The sequence below is a fragment of the Crocodylus porosus genome, unplaced genomic scaffold (assembly GCF_001723895.1).
Source record: "Crocodylus porosus isolate Cpor-Errol unplaced genomic scaffold, CroPor_comp1, whole genome shotgun sequence".
NCBI classification, from domain to species: domain Eukaryota; kingdom Metazoa; phylum Chordata; order Crocodylia; family Crocodylidae; genus Crocodylus; species Crocodylus porosus.
In genome coordinates, this window is record NW_017728921.1 from 17,058,340 (window position 1) to 17,082,056 (window position 23,717).

General features: G+C 46.3%; 1 protein-coding gene across 1 annotated transcript in view; it reads left to right on the forward strand.

Moving 5' to 3' along the window:
* The window catches only part of LRRC75B (leucine rich repeat containing 75B), a 36,512-nt gene extending 24,432 nt beyond the window's left edge, over positions 1 to 12,080 (forward strand). The window contains exon 4 of the mRNA XM_019539149.1: positions 10,447 to 12,080. Coding sequence (XP_019394694.1) covers positions 10,447 to 11,002 — 556 coding nt within the window. The 3' untranslated portion in view covers positions 11,003 to 12,080. The remainder of the gene's footprint in view (positions 1 to 10,446) is intronic.
* Positions 12,081 to 23,717: the final 11,637 nt, after the last annotated feature.

Genomic DNA, 23,717 nt, shown 5'->3' on the forward strand with positions numbered 1-23,717 from the left:
CCACATATCTGAAAAAGGACTTTTTATTGTCCTTGATGCTCGAAGCTAGTTGGAGTTCAGTTGCAGCCTTGGCTTTCCTGGTTTGCTTCCTGCAGGACTGGACCAGTACAGAATAAACCTTCTTGGAGGTGAATCCTGTCCTCCATCCTTTGTAGCCTTTCTTTTTAGCTTTTTTTTGTCCCTTCTGGACACATCTCACTGTTTCTCTCTAATTTATGTGCAGTGCCCAGGCACTGCAGTGTTAGAAGCATTTGGAAATGCAGAGAAAGTCTAGAGGGGGTGAGGGAAAACAGCTCATAACCGCTTTATGTATTTTTTGTTGTTCTCCAAGAACATCACTCAGTACCCTAGGTGACAGTTTTGGCAGATCGGAATAAGTTTTAGCAGTTACATGGTGCCAACAGAATAATAACTAAAGAATCTTCATGGCATTCCTAGGCAGAAGGAAAAAGAATTTGCTTCATGCTAATTTTGTAGATGGGAAACTGAAGCAGAGAATTAAAAGTCACTTCTCCAAAGTCATCCAGCTGATTCACAGAGAAATGTGTCAACTGTAATTTCATAATTTCTCAATAAATTGGCTGGAAAATTGCCCCTATGGAAGCTTTTCTGAGAGACAAAATAGCTGTCTTCATGGGATGATTTGTGATATGAAAACAGGACATGCTAACCCATGATCAGGTGAGCATCCCTTCAGGTACACTACAGCCCAGGGCCAAGATATTAAACAGATAAATATGTCTAGGATGTGGCAGTAGAGAGAGGTAGAATTTACTGCTGTAGGGCTGTCCCTCCACCTTAGAGTGTAGAAGAGTCTCTAGGACCCAGATCCCATCTACAAGCAGAAGCTAGGGACTAGAGAATCCCACAGCAAAACACTGACACCTCTAGGGACCTGTGCGCCAGGAAAAACAGTTATGTGGTAGGTGGGAGGGATCTGCTGGTTACTCTGGGTAGGTTTTAGTTCATTCATTTGTGGCTGGCAAAATACCCTGTCTGGGAGTAAGAGACAAGATAAGACTAAAAGATGATAAAATGGGTGTAGAAGAGCAGGGATGCAAAGACAAGCAAGCACTAAAGGGAGCAGAAAGCAGGGCAGCTGAAGAAAGAGAAAGTTAAGCAAGTAAATGGAAACCAGTTAGGAAACTGCACTCTCTAATCTGATACAATGACAAGTCTGTTCAGTCTCCTTGTTCAGGGCTGTAGTGCGGTACCTTGATGATGGGAAGTGAATTGTCTGAGGTCGCAGTGAATATCAGTGGCGGAGCCAAAACGGAGATGTGCCTGGCTCACAGATCATGCCTCTCTCAGCTGCAAAAAGGGATAGTGCCAGTGATATCTGAACAGTGGGGGAAGGGGGAAGAGATGCAGGGCTGCAGCCTAATATCATACAGTCCCAATTGCAATGAGGAGTAACAGAAAGCCCATCTCTATATTCCACCCACCCTGTGGTCAAGGTCACCAGCCCTCCATAGCATCAGCTGGGGCAATAGCATGTGCCAAAGAGCCTGGTCAGTGGGATGGCAAGATGGCCCACAGTGACCAGCACTGAACTGGGAGAAATAAATACTGCCACTTCTCACTCCTCCAGAAGTCAAGGTAAATCAACTTCCCCAGCAGCTCTGTCCTGCAAGGAGCTAGCAGAGCTGCATGGACAAGGCTTTTCTTATATCTTTCATACTCTGCCCTAAGAAGCTGCACTATGGTGCAGTGTCTGGAGCCACTAGGAACCCAAGAGAAGGTAGATTATGCTGCGTCAGTAATTAAGAAAAGGCCATAGTCTACCCCCTATGTGATCCAAAAACAGCACAGTCAATCATCCTTGCCTTTTCATGGACTCTAAACGGAGAAGAGCTGCTGATTCCCAGTTTATTAGCCACCAGGGGCAGCTCCCCTTAATGAGCATAGGCTATACACTTGTATGAGGCAGCACAGGGAAATGTTTACAGGCTGGATGCAAAGGGAGATGGCTGGTAATTCCCCAGGCAGTGCTGCAGCATACTGCTGAAATCACAGCTGGCAGGGCCTGTGCTAGGAGCAGGACACACACATTGTGAAGCCCAAACATCCCATGGATGGGTAGATTAGAGACCCACTGGAGATCTGCTTTCACCTCCCAATGCTTCTTCAGACTGGGATGGAAGTCATCTATCTGCTGTGGGAATCCTATCCAGTCTTCCTCAGCAGGAGTGATATCAGCTGCCATATTAGGCTAGGACTCTTGAAGCATTGCATGCTAGAACCCATTGTGTTGGATACCTCTGAATTAAAGCTGATGATAGTTGTAAACTTCTCCATTTGATACAAAAGCAGTGTGAGACCTGGGCTTCCGGCAAGCTGCTAATGCAGCCTGAAAGTGGGCACTGTTTGGATATCCCTTCCCTAAAGAAATTAACTCTTCCAACCCTGCAGAGCTGATGAGAAGGCCAAGATGGTCTCTGGTTGTGGGAAAAGGCTGCTCAGTGGTGTCCTCTGAGTGCCAGTGCAGCCAAGCGCCTATGCAGCATTTCACTGTGAATGCCAAAGAGTGCAGCTGACGAGAAAAAAGAAAGTTGAGAGGGGAGGAGGTGGATTCAGCTCAGATGGAAATGGGCTGAGCCATTCTCCCAGACTCTGATGCATTAAAAAATGAGGGCCGGGCCCCAGGGACAAGAATCTGAAGGCAAATGCCAGGCACTTTCTAATAGACGTGATTAATTTTGTGTCTTATGAGTCTTTCATCTAGACAGCTCTGAAGCCTCCTGCATTAGTTAAGCATCAGTTCCCAGGAAGCAGAAGCACTGGCTGAGGCCGTGTGCAGAGAGAATGTTTATTATCCAAGAGAAAAACTGAGGGAGGCGGGGGGAATGCGGATGTACTGAAGCTTGTCTCTTGCACTTCTTCTACTGAGACCAGATCTCCCTGCCAGGAGCTTTCAATGTGCAGTACTCAGCACATATTGGCCTGCATATGTCCCTGGCTGAAGGCAAGGCAGCATTTGCCTGGATGCACTGCAGGATGAATGTTTACATGGGGTTCTGTTATCTTCCTAGAAATCAGGGCAAGGGCCTTGCATAACATGAACTATACTGCCAGGTTTGTGAAGCTGGGAAACACCAGCTGAAAAGCAAGTTTGGCAAAGACCAGACACCCTGTCACAGGGACAATCGGCATTTGGAAGGGAGGCTGCACAGGGCTAGTAGAGCATATGAATAAAGTTACATTACAGGGATGCTCCCAACTGCACCAATGACAACATTCCCAATAATTTTGGTGGGAGCAGGATTGGACCCCAAGTAGGAAGCATATGGGAGTTGGGCCCATTCCCAGGGAGAGGAACCAAAGGGAATATAGACCCTATTTGCCAGTGTTTTGAATGCTGTATCAGAGGGAGCCACAACACTGCAAATGGAGGAGAGCCCACCTAATGGCATGGCATTGTACACATCACAGGGTCACACATGCCAGCATTAACCTCTCACACATTTCCTGCTGCAAAGACGAGCTCTGTGCAAGCACCAAGGGCAGGAGGCATTTCTGCTGGGCACTGGCTCTTGCTCCTGACAAGGCAGGCTGCTCCTTGCTGCCTTTGCTCCTTGCTTACAGTTACTCAAGAGAATGTCATTGTTCTCTACAGGATCTTGTGAAGCTGTGCAGGGGTTATGTAACACAGGGCCAGGCACAGGGAAGGATCACTGGAGACATGGTGGAACCAAGAGATGCAGTAATACACAGTTCTACCCACAACTGCCCCTGCAGGGATGCAGCCTCAGTCTGGAGGTGCTGGGAGTGGAACTTTTTCCCCCTCAACCCTTTGCAGAGCTCACAAGAGCTCTCTGCATTCACAGGCCAGCTCCTCAGCAGGCAGAAAGTAGCCCACTGACTCCAGCAGGGTTCTGTCAGTTTATACCAGCTGAGAGTCTGGCGAAACACTGCCTTTGCTGTCTCACCAGCGAGTCCTGGGAGAATGGCTGGCCATGCCATTATGCAGCTATTTTGTCTCACAGAAAAGCTTTCTGTGGTGGCAATTTTTCAGCCAATTTATTGAGAAATTAGCGAATAATAGATGACCCATTTCTCTGTGAATAACCTGGCATTTTTCTCATCTGCACATGAACATGAGCATTCAGGGGTCATTTTGAGAGGAATGCATTGTTAAGGTGGTAGCTGGCTTAGAATCACAGGAAATTAGGGGTGGAAGGGACCTCAGGAGGTTGGTCACATCTAGTCCAACCCCCTGCTCAAAGCAGGACCATTCCCAACTAAATTATCCCTAGGCACTTCAGAGTTGAACTTCTTATAGCACTGTTTTCAGACCCTTTTCTTTTGCACTCAGATTCTTCAGGAGGTTTGCTTTCCCACATAAGTGCAATACTGGACCCATGACCAGCACCAACAGGTGGGAAGGAAGCAAGCTGCTTTTCAATGTCTTTAAGAACTGGGCTGTACTTCTTTAAGAAAGTGAGGGAAAAATGCCTACAGACTAGTGACCTCTCTGCTGGTTTATTAGATGCTCGAGGTCAAGCAGTTCCTGCCCGACACCTTGGCTTTGTGCATGGCTGTGGTGCGAGGGCCGTCAGCTATAGTGTACACACTTAACTGATTCCTTGCCGCAGGTTCAACATCCCTGTTTTAAACAAGCCTTTTTAGGGGGCAGGAGAAACTCTGTTAGATAAGGAGGGATGCTAATGTGCCAGGGAATGTCAGAGGGAGGAGCACAGCAGCTCAAAGCTACCATGAAAGACAGAGGAAGAGAGAGAGAGAGCAAGAGTAAGAGAAGTGCAGAGCAGGGAGAGATAGGACCAAGAGTGAAGCAAGCTCAGCACATGCAGCCAGTATTCTCTCTGTCTGGAGAATCAATTATAGGAAGATAATTTGTCTGCTTGCTTAAGGCCTCCTCTGGGCATTGACTTGTTGCTGGGGAAAGAGACAGAAGGTACCTGATCTGGTTGGAGCAGAATCCGTGACTTATTACTGCAGTCTCTTCAGATGGATCAACCAGGGGTGGGAATTAATGGATGAATAAGGACAAGCAAATCTCTTTATAAGAGAAGAAAGAGACTGGTCGCCTTCAGAGTCCTATCATCTTCCAGCTCAGCCCCACTTCTGGCTTTTCTACTACCTGGGGTCACAGCAGAACCTTCTGATAGGAGGACACTGAATACCCCAAGGGCCACTAAAAATCAAACCTTTCACCCGCTAGGCAAAGTCCCTGTGCAGGGGACTGCTTCAACCCCAATTCCCTGATACAGAAAGGAGCAAGGGAAAAGGCTTCCAACGTCACACTGCGGAGCCAGTGCCCGTCCCCCATCCCTGCCAGGCTGTGGGAGTCCTTTGGCTCATCACAAAGAGTGATGGGATGTGCAGAGAAAGCTTTGCCCCACTACGCATTTTCTGTAGGCTTGCTAGTCTATGGGTCCAGCAGTGCTGCACCCCTCAGCTCTTGTCACCCTGGTGCCTTATCCACCAGGGCATCTGGGCAGCAGGGCTCATCTCTGCAAAGGGAATTCACTGCAGTGCAAAAATTCATTTCAAGGAAAGGAGTCCTGAGTTCTGTTTGGATCGAACTGGGACAGATGCAAACAACTCTGAGCCTGATACTGCCCTTGTTTACCCAGCATAGCAGTCAGTGGTGCCGCTTCTGATTTATACCAGCATAGACAAGAATAGACTTGAGCCTGCTCTGCTCAGTCATGTTGCCTCCTGTACAGCCACCAGGCATCTCTCCATCCAGATCCTACTAGTGCTGGAAATGCCTGTTCCCAGGCAATCTTGCCTACCTGGCACATCCAGGAAACACCCTGTCATCTTTGTCACAGAGTCTGGTACATTCCTTTCCTGTGGACAGAGCACCCAGCTCTATAGCTTATGCATGACATTCAGTTCAGATACATCAGCGGGAACTGAATACTACTACCCAAAAGAGCTGCTAGCTCAGCTGAAGAGGTTAAAGAACATAAAATGCCTCTTTCTTTTCTGTCTTCAGTCACCTATACATGTGCCAGATGTCTGCTCTGATGCGTACTAACATGTGCTAATTGAGTCAGAGCAGATCTGATTAACTGAGTTAATTAACACACTCCAGCAGCCTCCTGACACACCTAGTCAGCATCCACACACTTCAAAATGACAGCAGAGGCACTTGAACTAAAGCTTGTCGAATGAGCTTTAGTTCAAGTCCCCTGTCACCATTTTGAAGCATGGGACACCAAATGCATGATGTTGCAGGTGCTTTAATTAGAGTGGCTGCTCTAATTAAAGTGTCCCCCCCACACACTTGAGTATGTGTATAGATGCCCTTATAGTCTAGTTCCAAATAAAAAAAATCATCTACCAACTCTCCCTGCCTAGGTCACCCCCCCCTTGGGGGAAGTACTATTTTGCTGCCTTTGCCAATGTTTTAGTGATGGACTAAGCAAAGATGACCATGGGTATCACAAGATGAAGGGGGTTAACTCCTCTTCTCTTGACCTGATTCCAGAGTTACCTCCTGCCCCTCTGTATTCCTATTGCTATGTCTGACTAAGTTGCCTACATACCCCTAATAAGATGCTGCAGTCTGTGGTCCTGATTTTTCATAGTCACATACCTCTGTACAAAGTGGGGGCCAGACCCCAGCATTGAATCTGGGGGACAAAAGACTTCAACTTGGTATCATCTCACACAGATTTTATACAACTGCAAATGACTAAGGGCATGGGTCCAGGAACAGCTCACTACAAAGTGGGCAGGGGGCTTTATAGTGCATCCATTTCTCTGCTTTAACAACCTGTATGTACAATCTTATCCTGCAACAAATGAAAACAAACCTGAAGCAGCTTAGTCCACAGTGAAGAAAAAGTAAAGTACTGCTGGTTCACTTTACCATAGCAGGATGAGAACACACACGGACAGTTACTGCAGGGCAGTGGATGCTTTGTAAAACCCTCACCCTCCTTTGTCCTGTGGTAATCTGTTCCTGTGCCCATGTCTTCTACCAGCTGCTCCCAGACCATGAAGTATTTGGCCTCTTGTGAGTACAGTGTAAATACAGGCCAATTTAACCCTTCTCTACACTCAGCTAACCCCCTGAATAGCCAGATGGAGGTCAGACAGAATATAACTCAGGGTAGCACTTGGCATAAGTCGTAAGGTACTTCAGGGTCTTCCAACTGAACAATGCCACATAAAATGAGAGACATTATCAATTATTGTTATTGCAGTTGTATATTCAGTATGGCATCTTAATTTCCAAGTATGGCCTTATACATGGGAATCTCCCAAGGGACATGGAAGATGAACACAGATGTGTAAAACCAGGCGAGAGAAAGGGCTAGTAAGGGAAGGGTAGGAACTACCATATTTTCTTGAATCTAAGATGACCCTGAATGTAAGGCAACCCTCTGAAATAATTAGGTTCTATATAGGGGGAAAATTACAAATGTTACAATTTTCCAGGGGGGACAACTGGAAAATTAAGCACCACAGACAAAAAAGGGTCCCATCAGCATTTTTTGGATCAGGGGAGGGGATCAGAGCTCGCTTCAGCTTCTTGGAGTGCTGGCTCAGAGCTTGTTCCCCCTTGGGGAGTAATTGCCTAGTTTTTTTGTTTTGTTTTTAGGGGGTGGTTTGTTTTTTTAAATAACACCCCCCCACACACACAAAATGTTCCCATCAGCATATTTGCCTAATATGGGCCATGTGTTTTATAAGCATGCTCAGTGTGGCCTGCATTCGTGGTTGGTTTCTATTACCAAGCACATGCTGCATCTGATGGTAGTTTAATGATAGACAGTGTATTTAATGAGGTTGTTTTGTATGTGAATACCAAACAAGGGTCCCCCCAGCATGCTTATTGGGAGGAAAAAACTGATCTTATATTTGAGTTAATATGGCAATTAGGTGTTGGTGAGAAGATGGATTAGCTACTTGGGAGGTCTTCTCCATCTCACATTTCTATGAAGCAACTGCTTGACAACACAGGAATGTCTATCAGTCAAATGGGCCCTGAAGGTGTCAGCATACCCATTAATGCAGATTTTTTTACTTGTATCAATTTATGTTCCTGATGAATTTTATAAGACAAAATACATGGGATAAGAGCATTAGTAATGGAACCTGGAGCAGAGCTATACAAAGGGGTGCCATATAGGGCTGTGTGAAATGGCACTGTTTTGATTTGCCTTGTGTTTCAAGGTTTGCGTGGAACAGCATTTCATACTGAATTTCATTTAGATTCGAAACACCTGATCTGTTTTACTTTGTCGAAACAGTGAGGCTGTTTTGACATTTCGCTAGATCCGGGACACCCCCCCGCCCAATCCAGTGCCAGGGATGGGAAGTCAGCCTAGCTGGACTGACTTCCAAGCCATGGCCTGATCCAGTGCCAGGGATTGGGAGTCAGCCCAGCTGGACTGACTTCCATCCCCAGCACTATGGTGGAAACATTTTGACTAGCTTCGTTTTGTTCTGAGGCAAAGCCCTTTGTTTCATTTTGATTTTGCTGTTTTGACCTTGAAATGAGTCAAAGGTGTCAAAACAAAATGGCCGACGAAATTTCTCACAGCCCTCGTGCCATAGTTTTCCTATTGCTGCAGGAAAGTATTTCCCATATCTCCAAGAACAGCGAATGAGAACATTCCTATCTAGTGCCAAGGCTGCTTTGACTGTCCTGGTGTCTACAGTGTGTTGCATTTCATCCCCATCTGCCCACTCCTGGGAATTGCTTTAAGGCATGGTATGCACAGAACTTTGCCACTTAGGAGCATAGGATTTGAGGGGGCTTTCCTGGCCACTGGGACTAGTCTCCTGCATATGCAGGCACCCGGTTTTCCAAAAAGGTCCAAACGATCATGTACTAGGAGGCCCCTCACACACACCGTCAGAAAGCACCTTGTCAAAAGCTATACAGCATGTCACATGTGAACAGCAGGAGAGGCAAGGGTGCCCCCAATGTCTTGGCTACTAGAGTGATAGGAAATTAGTTGGTTAAAGTATGCTGAAATGACCTGGGAAGACAACCATGTCCTGCCCTAAAGAGAAGGGCAAAAATACCACAGTCCACAATAGTCTGACCTAGGAAAAATACTACCCCAGCTCTACAATTCCTTTACTCTGAACACATGAGCTAGAATTAACAGACAGAGATTGGGAACCCTCCCTGGTGCCTACGAAGTGTCAGCACACCCAAGCCAGCACCCACCTGTAGCTCTGGCCAATGCCCAAAGCTTCAGAGAAAGGCAGAGAAAAACCCGAAAGCACCCAGAAGCCAGTCATTGTGAGGGGGGAGCAGATTTTTTCCTGGTACCTGCAGGTGACTGACAGAAGTCCTAAAAAAATGGACTTTCCAGCTGCTTTCCACAAAGGGTTCAAGTTTCCCTTCAGTCTCTCCATGGGGATACCCATATTTAAATCTTCATGAAACATTCAATTACTACACCAAGTAGACATGTCATACAGGCCCTTTCCATGAACCTCTCACGTTCCATATTTAAGAAACTCCAATTTCTAGTCGCCACAACTTGCTTCCAAAGACCACTCCAGAACTGTACTTCTCCCGTGGTTAAAAACCTTCTTCTGATTTCTAATTCACTTATGACTGGTTTAGATCCATTTGATCTTATGCCAAAATAATTCTTTAAGTTACATAGCTATTCTCCCTCCCTGCAAATGGATTTATAAAAGAGTAATCATATCCCCTCTCAATCTTTGTTTTATTACGCTAAACAAACCAAGCTCTTAATCTTCTCTCATTGCCACTTTGGGAGCAGCCTTTCAGAGGAGGCAAGAGGCTGAAATGGTTTGTTTATTCTTAGGTCCCAGTTCAGCAAGGTACTTAAGACATGGAACTTGGCATGAGGCATGCAAATAATCCCATTGATTCCATTCCTCATGTGCTTAAGTTAGACTCATCTCTAAGTATTTTACTGTGTCTGAGCCCTAAGATGGGGGAACAGCTTCATTGCAGGTTACCCTGAGGATACCAGAAACTAGGGTGGCCATCATAGAGGACATTCCAGTTTTCTGCTGCTTTGTCTTCTATTGATACAAAACCCAACGCCTTTATGTCCTCTATGTTTCTCTTCAAGAAAAGAGTTTCATATCAATAGAGGACAGAGGACAACTGGACTGTCCTCTATGATGGCCACCCTACCAGAGACATGGGAGCACTCTGCACTAAAACTGGGAGCCAGCAAGTATAAACCAGTGAATTTGAGAGGCTTTTTAGGTTGGTTGTTTCTATCAATATATATTTTTTAAAAGAATCCTAGATGAAAACATTTTAAATCTACTCATTAAAGTTGTGTTGGAACTTGATTAGTTCAGACCTCCCACACCTAAAACCAGACCCTCCAGCCCCAGTTGTCCCAGAGGACAGACAAACACAGGAGGCATCTAGACAGTGACTGCTCTGCACATTGAAACTTTACAAGACCTGTGCTGATTGGTTCTGTTTTAATAAACTCCATGTCCTCTTCTCCTTGTCAGCCTGAAGAACAACCTGCAGAAGAAGCCGAGCCAAGACTCCATGGATTTATCTGGGATCCCCCTAACCATGCGAGATGTCCACCGCATGGCCTACTACCTGCAGAACAATGGGGACAACCTCACCTCAGTGGACCTGAGCTTCACTGAGCTAAATGATGAGATGGTGCGCATGCTCCTGCCATTCCTTTGGGCGCTGCCCAAGCTCACTCATCTCTCCCTGAATGGCAACCGGCTGACCAGAGCCACCATGAAAGAGTTGACCGATACCATGAAGGACATGAACAAGTTCCCATGCTTGGCCTGGGTGGACCTTGGCAACAATGTGGATGTCTCCTCCATGCCGCAGCCATTGCTGGTGGGGCTGCGCAAGCGCCTCAGCCAGCAGACTACACTGCCCACCATTTATGAGTCACTTGACTGCGACTCCGAGCTCTCCAGTGGGCATGAGGGCAGCCAGCAAGAGGACGAGGAGGAGGAGGGAACAGAAGGCATTCAGCCAGTGGGCAAAGACAAAGCCACCTCACGTGACTTCCCCCAGCAGTGCTGTGAGAGGTGATTGGATGATGAGCCTCAGCTGCCAGACTGAAGCCGCAGCAAGGAGAGCTCTGTGTGCAAACACAAAGCAGAGGGCCAGCTTCACCAGCTTCCTTTGGTGCTTCTCTTGCCTTCCCGACATCTCAGCCTCACCACGTTCTCAATGAAACCCTATCTCCCTACGCGCACTGCCAGCCAAGCACATTGCTGACATTCCAAACAGGAACCAGTTACTTACAGCGAACCTGGCCTCGGAGCAGGATCTCATTGGAGGATGGGGAACGAGTTGTTGGATTCAAAATATTCTCCAGAAGCAACTGGGCTGAGGGGAGGGGAAGAAACGCTTGGTCCTAAGTTATTCCCTTCCTTCCGTTTTCTCTTTGTTCTGTAAACCCTAAGGCCTGTGGCCTTGAGCCGTGCGAAAGGAGCTGCCCCAAGGGTCGAGCGGCTCTCGGGCTTTGTCAGATGCATCAGAGATTGGAGCCAGAGCCCAGCAGAGCGTGTCTCCCCTTATGCCTGGCTCAATTTTTTTTTCCCATTGTGTTTTGTGTTAATGTCCAAACAAAAGGAATTGCAGTCAGAGACCCAATGCAGTGGTCAGGCCCAGGGAGAACACGTGACAAAACTGCAGTGTCAGGATATCTGGGAACAGGGTATGTGTGTGCTGACAGGAACATGGAGGGGCTGGAGTGTAGGGGAGGAGGTATCCTCGCAGATTGAGAAGAGCAGTTTTACAAACTGCGGCTTTTGTACAAACACCAAACCAACGAAAAAGCAAAACCAACCTGGCCGAGGGAGAAAGGTCCCAGGGAAAAGGCCAGTCTTCCGGTCCAGAGGAGTGAGATGCAGAAACACCTATGGGGCTGTCCTAAACCGCAGCAGAACTTCGGGTTGCTCCTTGTGAGACATTGCAGTCCATCTGACCATCTGTAGCCAGGGTGGTCTCATAACAGAGACACGATGCGAACAGTTGAGTCACCGTTTTTAGCATTGTCTAGGAAACCAAGCTAGTGATGCAATATTTCCAGTGTTTTCCATATTGTCCATGCTGTATGTAAACACAATAAATAGTTCTCTTGGACACAAGAGTGAAGCACTAATCCTGTGTGTGAGCATATGAGTTATTTGTATGTCTAGGTAGCACAGCAGGCATGGCAAATCACAGACCAGCAGCCCTGACGCAAAGTGCATGTAGCCCAGGAGAGGTCCCCCATGCATGCTAGCTGGGTAAGCCAGGGCATTCTGCTGCTGCTTGCAGAACAGAGTCCTTGGGCTCCCGGAGGCCCCAAACACGACTAGAATGTGCCAGTTGCAGTACAAGCACAGATCCAAATGCTACTGATCAGCCAAGACCTCTTAGCTAAGCAGTGCTTTCCAGCTCAGAGACAGTGGGGGTTTCACAGTGCAGTTGTATTTAATAGAAATTTAAACCTGTCACTAAGGCACAGCAGGAGTAGTTAAGGTGTCTCATCTTGGCTTGAGGGCTAAGAATTCACACAAAGGCTGCCTTCAAACAACCCCGATGTAAATGCAGCTGTGAAGTCAAAAGATGCCAGCCCCATTGCTCCCTCATGGGCTGTTGGTAATGGAAATGAGCGCACCTAAAACCATACCAGCTGTATGGGCTGCTAAGCTTAGGAGGGCCTGTGAGCTTGACCTCTGGCTGTCTCTAGCCCCCAGTTTTTCTCTAGCTCCTTTTCTCTCTACACAAGAGAAATGCTCATCCATAAAGCCTCACCACCCCATGGGAGCTAGATAATTATTATTCTTAGTCTTCAGGTCACACAAAGAGGTTAAGTGATTTTTCCACTGTCACACAGCAAATTAGTAACCAAGCATTAGGAACGGAACCAAGCAGTTCTGACTTCCAGCCTCGTGTTTGAATCACTAGACAACATTGCAACATCTGCAAATGTTTCCTAGTGTCAGAGAACTTGATTTGCAAACTCACTCCTCTTTGTTAAGGAGCAAGATTTGTTGATTATATCTTTTATTGGACCAAGTATATAGCTGGTTTAAATGTTAGACAAGTTTCTGAGTGCAAAATACCCTTCCTCAGGTCTGGGAAAGAAGCAGATACAGCCTAAGCTAAATATCAGGGCAACAATTGCTTTCATTTAATCCCATTATGCAAATAGAAAAGGACAGAGGTCAGTAAACCTGTGGAGAATCTTTTCGACCTCTCAGCTCCTATTGGCCAAGTTAGCTCAAGACAGAGTCATCTGTGTTTTAACCTATTTCTCCATAGACCTCAAAATAGTCATAAGTAGTATAGGGACTTAAAACCCTTTTCCCCAAAGTATGATCAGAATCCAATGATCTCTCCGCTTTTTTTTTCTGTGTCCCTAAAGCAGCTCACTGCCTGTCTACTGAGAATCAGGTACCAGTTCTTCCAAGAAAATGTTAAGCTCCCATTGAGGCAGGGCACTCTTTATCTCAGTTATATATTAAGTGATGTGACGTGGATGCTGGAGGGACAGAATCTACAATCAATGAAGAATCCTAGGAGCAGCTCATCCTGGAGAAATGGCTTTACCTGAACTTTGTTGTCTTAGTGTTGATTCCTTTGCTAATAAAGCCAGACCCCAGAAGGGGATTTTGTTGTCACAGTATACAGCTGTGCACTTCCTCTTCAATCTCAATTTCTATTTTATTTGTTGAAGTTTATCCTACCTTCCTAGATGCCTGAAAGCTGGAGTTAACCAAGCCCTGGGCCCAAACATACTCTAACTGAATTTAATGGGAGTTTTGCCACTGACTTTGAATGGAGCAGGAATGAACGCTGCTCTCAGGTGGTTAGAAATGCTTTGTTTCATGAACTCCTAATGTTAACACAGACTGTGCCCATATTGGCTGTGCCCTATTGGCTGAAGATACAGCAGGCTCAAGCATACATATCTGGGGGCAGATTCTGGCTGCCCCAGGTAGATGAGGATGTGGAAGACAAGATCCCAGAGGCAGCAAGAATCCCTGGCATGTAAAAGGGTGATTTGTTGCAGCTGGGCTTCAGTGCAGTCCAAAGGGGGCACTGTAGGCTGAGCTGAGGCAGCATGCAGAGCAGTGCGTTTCACAATCGCCCCGTGATGTGAACAGGCTTCCACAGCTATCCTCCAGCCCTTCACGTAGAGCAGAACAAGCCGATTTCTCAGACAGAGATACAAATTCAAAGAGTGTCTCCATTTTGCGACCAATGGAGCTTTGCAAACCCCTCCGTATGGCTGCGTGGCCACACCTGGCTCATTTTTTCCTCCAGCCATGCAGCATCAGTCTCCACGCATTGGAGGGAGCATGATATTTTTCTTTCAACTTTTCTCTCTCCAGCACAGTAATATCTGCCCTCCCAAAGCCTCTTTCCTCTGGGAATCCAGAGTGCTTTCCAAACCTCCACTTCAGTCCAAGTACTACTGAGCTAGTCCCCAGTCCTCCTGCTCCCCTGTGCTCTGCCCTCTGCACTGCTAACCTTAGTGCACTGAAGGGTGCTGAACAAAGCAGGAGCTGCAAGAAGCAGCTTGCAGTTGAGATGAGCTTCCCACCAGAGCTCCAAGTGGCTCAGCTCCAAAGAGCCTCTTGATTGCCTGCGAGCCAGTGCTGCTGAGGAGGGTCTGCTAATTCTTTAAGTCAGCTCTGATGTATGGGTGCCAATAGCTGAAGATACACATGGCTTGCAATGGATGGGTTTGTCTGAGCCACTGTCAGTTCAGTATTTACTCACAGGTATCTACTTGGGTGGCCTGTAACAGAAAACTGGCCTCTAACCCTGCGGAGAGCTGGTCAATCAGCCAGCATGCACATGACATTAAGTTACAAATCATGAGGTAGAGTAGTCCTAGAACATGAGAAATCTTTATAACCTCTTGGCTCCCTGGAAGAGGGCCATGGAGATCACAGGTGGAGGGCCAATGCATCCTTGTTGCAATGCAGGTTAACAAACTGAACCAAAGGCAAGCTGCATTCATATACATGGGAGAAGTGTATGATCCAAAGCAGCACTAAAGCTTATGCAGTACAGGAGGCCTGGGACTGACAGTATGTTAATACTTACTCTCCTTGCAGCAGAGGCTATTTTCTGGAAGTTTCATAGACAAGATAGAAACAGATGTATCCAGAGCCACCATCAAACCCACATTTGGCCTGACATATCCCAGGGCAGGCCCTGCCTACAGCAAGGATCCATCCCTCTCTACCTTTTGCTACTCGAGGGAGACCTTCCCCCCACCACTGCATGTTGGGCTAGTTCTTGCTATGCTTGTTCCTGCTCGTTGCCTGAGCAACTGCTGGCAGAGTCAAGCCCACTCTGGTGTAAGCTAGAGGTGTACCAATGTATCAGTTGCATATCAGATCAGCACCAATAAAAAGGAAATTTACATTACTGGCTATCAGCTTTTTTTGGTTGGTGTAGCCGATAATGTTCATTGTTAAATATAATTAATGATGCCTTCTAGCTGGGGTCCCCGGATGCTGTGTGCATGTGCAGCTGCATGCATGAATGTTACCAGGAATGCTGCTGGGCAGTGTGGAGAGCAGCTCCCTGCAGATAAGTCTGTGGAAGGGAAGGGGCAGATTGAGACCCCCCCAGCCAGGGTGGTGAGTAGAACCCAGGGCAGGAGCAGGGTGCTGAAGTGGGACCAAGTCACGGGGCAGTTCATCCAGAGGGCGTGGGGGGGTGGCTTCCTGCTGCAGCACCCCCTAGGGAAGCATGGGGGGGCATGTGCCCCCCCAGATTTGTGTGCAGGACAGATGCAAACTGCACATTGTGGGCTTGAGGCTCTCTGCCCTGCTGCCTCTCCCCTGCGAGCTCTGTGCTGGCCACGCACACCCCCCCTGCCTGCCCAGCAGCAGTGAGGGTGGTGAGTTGTGCTCCTTGCTGTTGGGTAGGCTGGGGGCATGCAACCAGTCCAGGGCTTCCAGAGCAATGGCAACAGAGTGGAGAGCCTCGAGCCCAGTGGCAGCAAGCATCCGCCCTCGCCCCACTTGGCTCTGCTCCAGTTAAAAGCATCCCTGCACTTAAAAATGGTGGTGGTGGCACTTGAACTAAAGCTTATAAAAGGAGCTTTAGCTCAAGCACCTCTGCTGCCATTTTAAGCACCAAGATGCTGATCCCCTGGATGAGCTGCCCATGGCTCCAACCTGCTCCCTGCCCCAGCCCTGGGTCCCATTCACTGCCCTGGCTGGGTAGCATCCCCTGCCCTAGCCTGACTCCCTCCCTCACCATGGGGGGGGGGAGGAGAGAGGTCCACACCTTCCCTCCCTGTTTCCCCTTCCCCTCCACAGACTTCACTTGAAGGGAGCTGCTCTTCACTCTGTCTGGCTGCATTCCTCTAAACTGGTTATTGGATTGGTATCAGCCGAGGTGGCTGGTTAATAAATTGGCTACTGGTATTGACCAAGAAAATTTTTATTGGTGTACCACTAGTGTAAACCTGTTCAAATCACAAAAGCAGAGGAAAAAGCAGACTCCTCCAGAAACATCTCTCTGACAGAAGACCAAGGAGCAGGTTTAAGTGCCATGCTCGCGGTATCAATCATGAGCAGGGATCCAGGTTTTCCATTTCCCACAGAAAGAGAGAAAAGAACATGATTTTCCCCTTTTAACTGAGAAAAATGTGGATTCTTTCTTTTAAATGGAGAAACACGTGTATTTTCCACTTTTGCAAAGAGCGGTCTGCAGGCTGGCAGAGTTCCAGCCTGCAAAGGGCTGGGGGCAGTGGAAGGAGCATAGCTGCTGCTGCCTCCTATGGATGGCAGCCAGGGCTTGGGCACTGCTTGCAGGGCCCCCAATGGCTGTGGGTGGGGAATGAACGGCACCAGCAGGACCCTGGGGGCTGGACCTGCAGCCTGGTGAGTAAAGGGGGCAGAGGGAGCTCCAATTTTCCATGATAAAAAAACCCAAATCAAATACCTACCTTTATGGGTACTTAGGAAGTATTTTATTTTAGTGATTGAGGCACTGGTAGGCTTCCAAATTGCTTTAGAATTGTAAATATATCAATAAAACCTTGTGTTCAATTGATACCTATATATTTATATAGCGTCATTTAATTTTAATTGTGAATTTGGGTTTTTGTTTAAGTCAGAGCATTTGCAATTTTTAAACAAAGAAAATCAGGATACCTAGTCCTGATTGCTGCAGATGTTCTTTTCTTTGAGCAATCCACCCCACTTCCTTTCTTAACTAGCCCTAAAATTCTCCTCCTGGAGCTTTCAGAATAAAAAAGATGGCCCTTTCAGAATAAAAAAGATGTACTTTGCTGCTACAAAAAGCAATAAACACCCCTTACACCACATCTACACTGAGAATGCAGCTTCTGTCCCCATTTGTCTCACACGGCAGGTTGCAGAAGAAGCTACTGGAAGCAGCTTTTCTCTTGCTACTTTAGAGCAAACCATTCTGTCTACCTTCTCCTAGGGCCCAATGGAGATGTGGACAACTACAGTACCAGAGCAGGTCTTGCCTATGATGCTGGTGAGTGTCTGTGTAAGCTACCTGGGAGGAGAGAACTGTGGGGACCCAGGTGGACAAAGTCTGGTAACTAAAATCTGAACTAAGAACCTGGTGCTGCTGAGCTATGCAAGGAAGCACTTAGGTATTCAAAGAGTGTTAGAACTGCAAACAAGGCATTAAGTAGAACAGCGCCATGAGGCTTAGGCAAAGGCGGGTTCCCTGTGCCGCTGAGTTAGTTTGCCCGCCCCTACTGGGCAGACCTGGACAATTCTTTCCGCCATTTTGCCCTTTCCTCCTTCCCCCACGCCAAACTACTGGGCCATTTTCTAGCCTGCAGGACCCCTTGACTCCAATGGCTCCATGTAATTAGTGACAGCCTCACAGTGATAAGAACACAACAAGCAACTGGGAGCACCAGCTTGGATGAGTTATGTTCATCCTTTGTACCTCAGAATTAAACCTGTCAAGGGCCCCCACTGCCCAACAACACTTTGACAAGGATTTATTTATTTAAACATATCATTCAGACCAAATGATGGGGAGGCCAAACCCAATGCTTTCTCTTGTTGGGCTGGCTCACTGGTTTGTTATTGGACGATTGTTCATAAAGGCTCTAATTAATTTCTATTATTTTTTTCTCATAACAAACAAGGGAGAAGCCAGCAAATCGCTTTGGAAGCCACCTCCTCTACCTGTCTAACTGAATCATGCCCACAGTAACAGGTACAAGGAAAAAACACTAAGTTAGTCAAAACCTCCTGTACTCACTGCTTCCTTTTGCCACTCATATGTCTTGCTGGCAGTGGTGGCTAGACAGCAGCCAGGAAGTCACGGATGATGATTAATAGACAAATGGAATTGTTTTTTCAATTTAATGGAATAAAGTATTTGCTCTTTGGCAGGGATATAATTAATCCTATGAATGCTGTGCTAACTTGGCCCAGGGCACAGCGGAGCAAGCAGCAGTAGCCACAGCTACTGGTACAGGGCAAGCAGTCATAGGCCAAGCAAGCACCAACTGTTCTAGTAAACCCACCTTTGCACTGCACCCCATTTTCTATTATAGGTTTCTCAGACTATGCCAGCTGCCCTATTTAGTATGCACCACACTAGTTTGAAGATCCAGCCAAAATATCAGGACATTCTAGAGTGCATCACTGCACCAACCAGACTTAAGGACAGGATGGGAGTGGAAGAAAAAATATTTCTGATTACTAGAGTTCATTCTGTAGGAGTTCTGCTTCTGTGCAGATTACCCCACTGCACTCACCAAAACATGAACCTTATTTAAGTGGTCTTTTTTTTCTGTTTTGCCTTAGACCTACCAAGTCACCTTGGGAAGATCACTTTGTCTCTCTACATTTCCCTTTCTCCCATCATGTCTGGTCTTTTAATAAGATTTTAGGCCCTGTCCAGAGGAGCGTCTAGCATAAAGAGTTTCTGATCTCAGTCACAGCCCCGCAGGGTATGTACAGATAATAATATTTAATGGGCAATAATGATTACCTATTAATAATGATACTGGTAACAGATAATAATACAATTGAAAAAATATCAGCTTGCTTTAAGTGCAAAACCAATTAAAGAGTTTTGGTATCAAGATCTGCATGAAGTCCAGATGATGTCAGGCTGCTTACATGGAGAACTTCCTCCATCTAGATGAATAAGGTTTTCTGGTAGATGTTTTCCTGTGGTATATCAGGATTTTTTGGATCTGTATGCAGTAGTCTCAGTTGATAGTTGCCAGGCTCCTAGATGTCAGGTATGGTGGTTGGAGGTCTGGGTGGAACAAATGGCCATAGTTCTGTGAGCTCACATCTGAGGTGCCCAGGAATTGGATTGGAGGTCGAGTGGGTATCTGTAAATAGTTTGCTAGTCAAAACCAACTCGGCCACTTTGCAGGTATGAGAGAGACTCTGCCTCTGCAGGGAGAAAGCAGCTTCTTCTGGGTGCACATACACATGCAGTTTAATGTGCATTAGCCTATTTTAATGCACATTAAAGCATCACGGTTTTTTATTTAATGCACAATAAAATAGGCTAATGTGCATTAAGTGTCACTTTAAAAGTATGCTCTTTAGTTATTGTGCATTAAGCCAAGCTAATGCACATTTTCCTAGTACCTCACAACAGAGGGCATTTAACACATACCTTTTAGTTCTTAGATGTGCTGGCGATCCGCTGCTTCAGAGCAGACTAGATTAATCAAGTCTGCTCTGCATGGGAGCTCATGTGCACCATGCTACACTGCATGCAGTTGTGTAAGTGGCAAAATGTGTGTCAGCATAGAGAAAATGATGGTGGTGCGCTTTTGAACTAAAGCACCTCTAAGACTTTTTAGTTCAAAAGCTCACCCAAAGCCATTTTCTTCATACTGATGTACATTTTGCTGCTTATACAATTGCAAGTGTTGCGATGCCAAACGCTTCTCAAAGCACCTGGTGCTGCGCAGCTTGCACATGTAAAAATGATCAGCTGTACTAGATTTAATGTGCATTAACTAAAGCATGTTAATGCACATGTAGATGTGCCCTATCCCTAGAGGAAGAGCTACGGTGGCTATTTTCTTGGTCCCAAAATGAAGAATTTTACATTACTTTACATAGCAACCCCTACAATCAAGGAACAGTTCTGATGGGATTCCAGACCAATCCACAAGACTGGGAAGCCTATGGCTGCAGTCTGAGGCTTAGAGAAAGGGTTGGTGGCGTGGGGGTGGAGGATATACGCGGAGATTTCTGAAGGTTCCAACACAGAGAATGAAGGACTGCAAATGTTCAGAGTCTAAAGAAACCCCTTCCTGTAACCTCCTGCACTGACAGAGCTGTGTCATGACCCCTCACCATTTACAGATACACCCTTCTTTGCACATTTTGAGGGCAGAGCCATGACTCATTTTATCAAGTTCCCCACGCCATGATTACGAATACCCAGAAACTGCAAATCACAAAGAGAGAGAGATGTAGGATAGTAAAGAGGATAAGAGAAGAGACTTTGCTTTCAGGCTGAACTGCAGCCACAGACAGGAGCCCTCTCAGTCAGGCGGGTGTTCAAAAGCCCCTAGAACAGATTATAAGCCTAACTTTGGATCCATTTGGGTGGAGGACTGCAGCTCAGGCCCTGGATCATGCCTGTTCTTTATTCTGATATACGTACAGGTTTCCCTCACTTTATGCAGGTTCTGCATTTGCAAATTCACTCTTATGCAATGACCGTTTTGATACCAAAAATTTGTTATACACAAAGTAAATTCACTCTTATGCATCAGTGTGATGGAAGCCCACAGTCAGCTGCTTTGTACGGTGCATTGTGGGAGTGATGCGCACCAAAATAGTGTCCTGTGTGAGTCTGTGCTCCTCACTTGTAGTCTGCAACACGTGTTTCTGTAGTTGCCATCGCCATTACAGTAACATTCACCACCACCCTGTGGTTGTGTGTACTGTCTGCTGTTGCCAAGTACCAACATTGTCTTGTAAAAGTGGTAGAAATGGGCCTGGGAGTCAGTACAGTTGAGGTCTTGGAACATAGCCCTATGTTACATTATAAGGTGGGTTCCCTTTATGTGAATTTGAGTTATGTGCTGTTTTCCAGGAACATACGTACAACATAAAGTGAGGGAAACCTGTATCTGTCCTTCAGAAGAGAGTCTAGTAAAAGCAACTCAGTGCCTTTGACAAATTAGGGTTTCAATGGTACTGTCAGCCCCAATGTACCACATCCCTAATCATAAACAGTGCTGCAAGGACTGACACTAATTGGCACCCTGGCTGGCATTCTTAGCAGAGAGGTCAAAAGCAAAGTGGGTAGCAGGGCTGCCTCCAGGATCTGTCATCTTTTGCATTGCTAATTACTACTCTGCTAGAGTCCCATGATATCATTCCCTAGTACTGCTAGCTCATTTCAGCACCATCAAGCACCGCTGAGCTTCTGAATGCCTCAGTTATTTCCCCCATCATCAGAACTTCATCATTCAAATCCACAAGAAAGGCCATTTTAAAGGGCTGGGGCAGCAAAGCATATAGCTCTTTTGTTAACTGTTTCTATCTCCATCCCATGTGAACCAAAAAACTAAGTCAAGACAGAATAACCCTAGAGCTCTACATCATCATAATGATTCACCATAAGCAAGCACCCACCCAAGTCCAAATGCTTCCCAAGTACAAAGAATAAGTGTGATGCTGGCCCTCTAACACTGGCTGATAACAGGAGAGGATGCATCCAACCACTCCCCAGTCACAGGTATTCATTTTCCAAGGGAAGGAAAATGCCAGGCACTTGAGACAGCCAAATAAGTGATCTGTGATAATCTATGTTTGCAGGTTCTCTGCTCTCTGAAGTAGCAATATCCTCACCTGAAACCTGTGTGGCAGCCTCGCTGCTCCCCTCCTGATAATTATACATTAAATTTAGTAAATGAAAAGGTGGAGGGAGGGGGGACCCAGAACGCCCTCCTACACACTTACTGCTCTAGCTTCAAACCCCTTTTGTCTTTCCACCACAGCCAAGCCCCTTCAAGGGCAAGTCAGACCAAACCTAACTCAACATTAGAAGTAAGGCACTAAAAAGTGAGGCCATCTTTGGCCCGTAGTCTAAAATTCTGTTTTCTGGATTTTTGTCTTTAATGGTAAGTACAAATACAAATACACACACACACTGGTCTTCGGTGTAGAAGAGGAGTGAAATGCTTCCACTGACAAAGATCACATGAATTAGAGCTCTCAGTGTAAAATCAGAGTGGAGACAACACTCTCCTTTTTACCTTGAGGTATCAAATTAGGATGAGCTCCAGTTGTAAGGGATAGTAGAGCTGCACCAAGATTACATTTACCAATACTTTGTTTCTACTAGGACTGTACACTGCAGTGGCTAAAACAACCTAACCCCCATCTCTCTGTTTCTTGTCCCCCATACCTGTACCTGCTCCTCCCACCCCATCTCCCCAACAACACACTATTTGGTACTGTTTTGGAGGTTTTTTGCACTGATATCAAGCAGCAAAGTGGGACTGCTGTTGCAAGACAATGGTGGATAGTCAGAAGCCCCATGATGCAGCACTGATTTACTCCCAGATTTTGCTATGATTCCTACCCTTTCTGCAACTCAGTTTGTCTATCAGTAAAAGAAGGAAAATAACCCTTACCTGCATCACAGGTAGCTTCTGCCAGAGAAAAACAGATAAGAACTACTGCTGACTGCCTAGTGCCTCAACGAGGGCATCTTTCTATCAGGGTGATGTCCTTTAACTTTTCTCCAACCAAGCAATGACCACAAGGCAGCCATGATTCAGAGGATCAATGGTTACTTACAATATCACAGGTGTGATGCACAGCTGAATTAATTAGTGTTTTCATAATACTTCAAGCACCCCAAAATGTAAACATGTACTGTTTGAGTACAAACTGCTATTATTTTAAAATTACTGTTATATCTTGTTACAGATTAGAGATCTTAGGTTACTGATTGTGTTATTGTTCCTTTTTTAGGTAAGGTCAGCATTTCAGGTCCTGTTACTCTACATTTATAAGGAAACTAGCCACTATCCCATCAAGAATGATGGGAGAGGCAGAGGGAGGGGGCTGGGATGGAGTACCGCCACCTAACACCCCATGGTGTCACTGTTCTGCCTCTTGCAGGGAGCAAGGGCGAGGAGCCAGTCCTTGGCCTTACTTGCAAGAAGTGTCACCAGCCTCAGCTCCCCCATCCTCTGTCCAGTCTTCAGCACAGCTTCTGATATCATAGAGGCACTCCCCCCCACCCCCCATGCTTGGAGCACACTGATTGGCTGTTTGTGTTAGCCAATCAGAGTGCGAATAAAGTGTTAGGGACAGACAGACTTGGGCTTTTATAACATTAGAATAAACAGCAATGATTTTTCTCAGTTGCTGTGATGACCAAGAGACATCACCACAACCTAAATTAGATTGAGCACTGCCTGTCCGTGAAACTGTAGTATCTGAACACATCACAATCTTTGTTTTAGTGCATTTAATCTCACAACAACTGTATGCTATTGCCCCTATTTTTCAGAGAACAGAGGGACAAAGCAAACAGGAAAGTTTGTAGAGCACAAACTTAAACCGAAATCTCCCAGATCCTAGGCTAGTGACTAATCCCTGGGTAGGTAATCCTTCCTCTCTAGAGTTCTGTGCTGGGCTAATAACATTCTTTTATAATCAAAGCTGTACCTCAAGTCTTAAAAGCCATAGTTCTCCCTGCCCCTTCTATAACCACGACACAAAGAGGTCTGTTAAGTTGAATCCAAACCAAACTCTGAACTACTCAAAGTTTTAGGAGT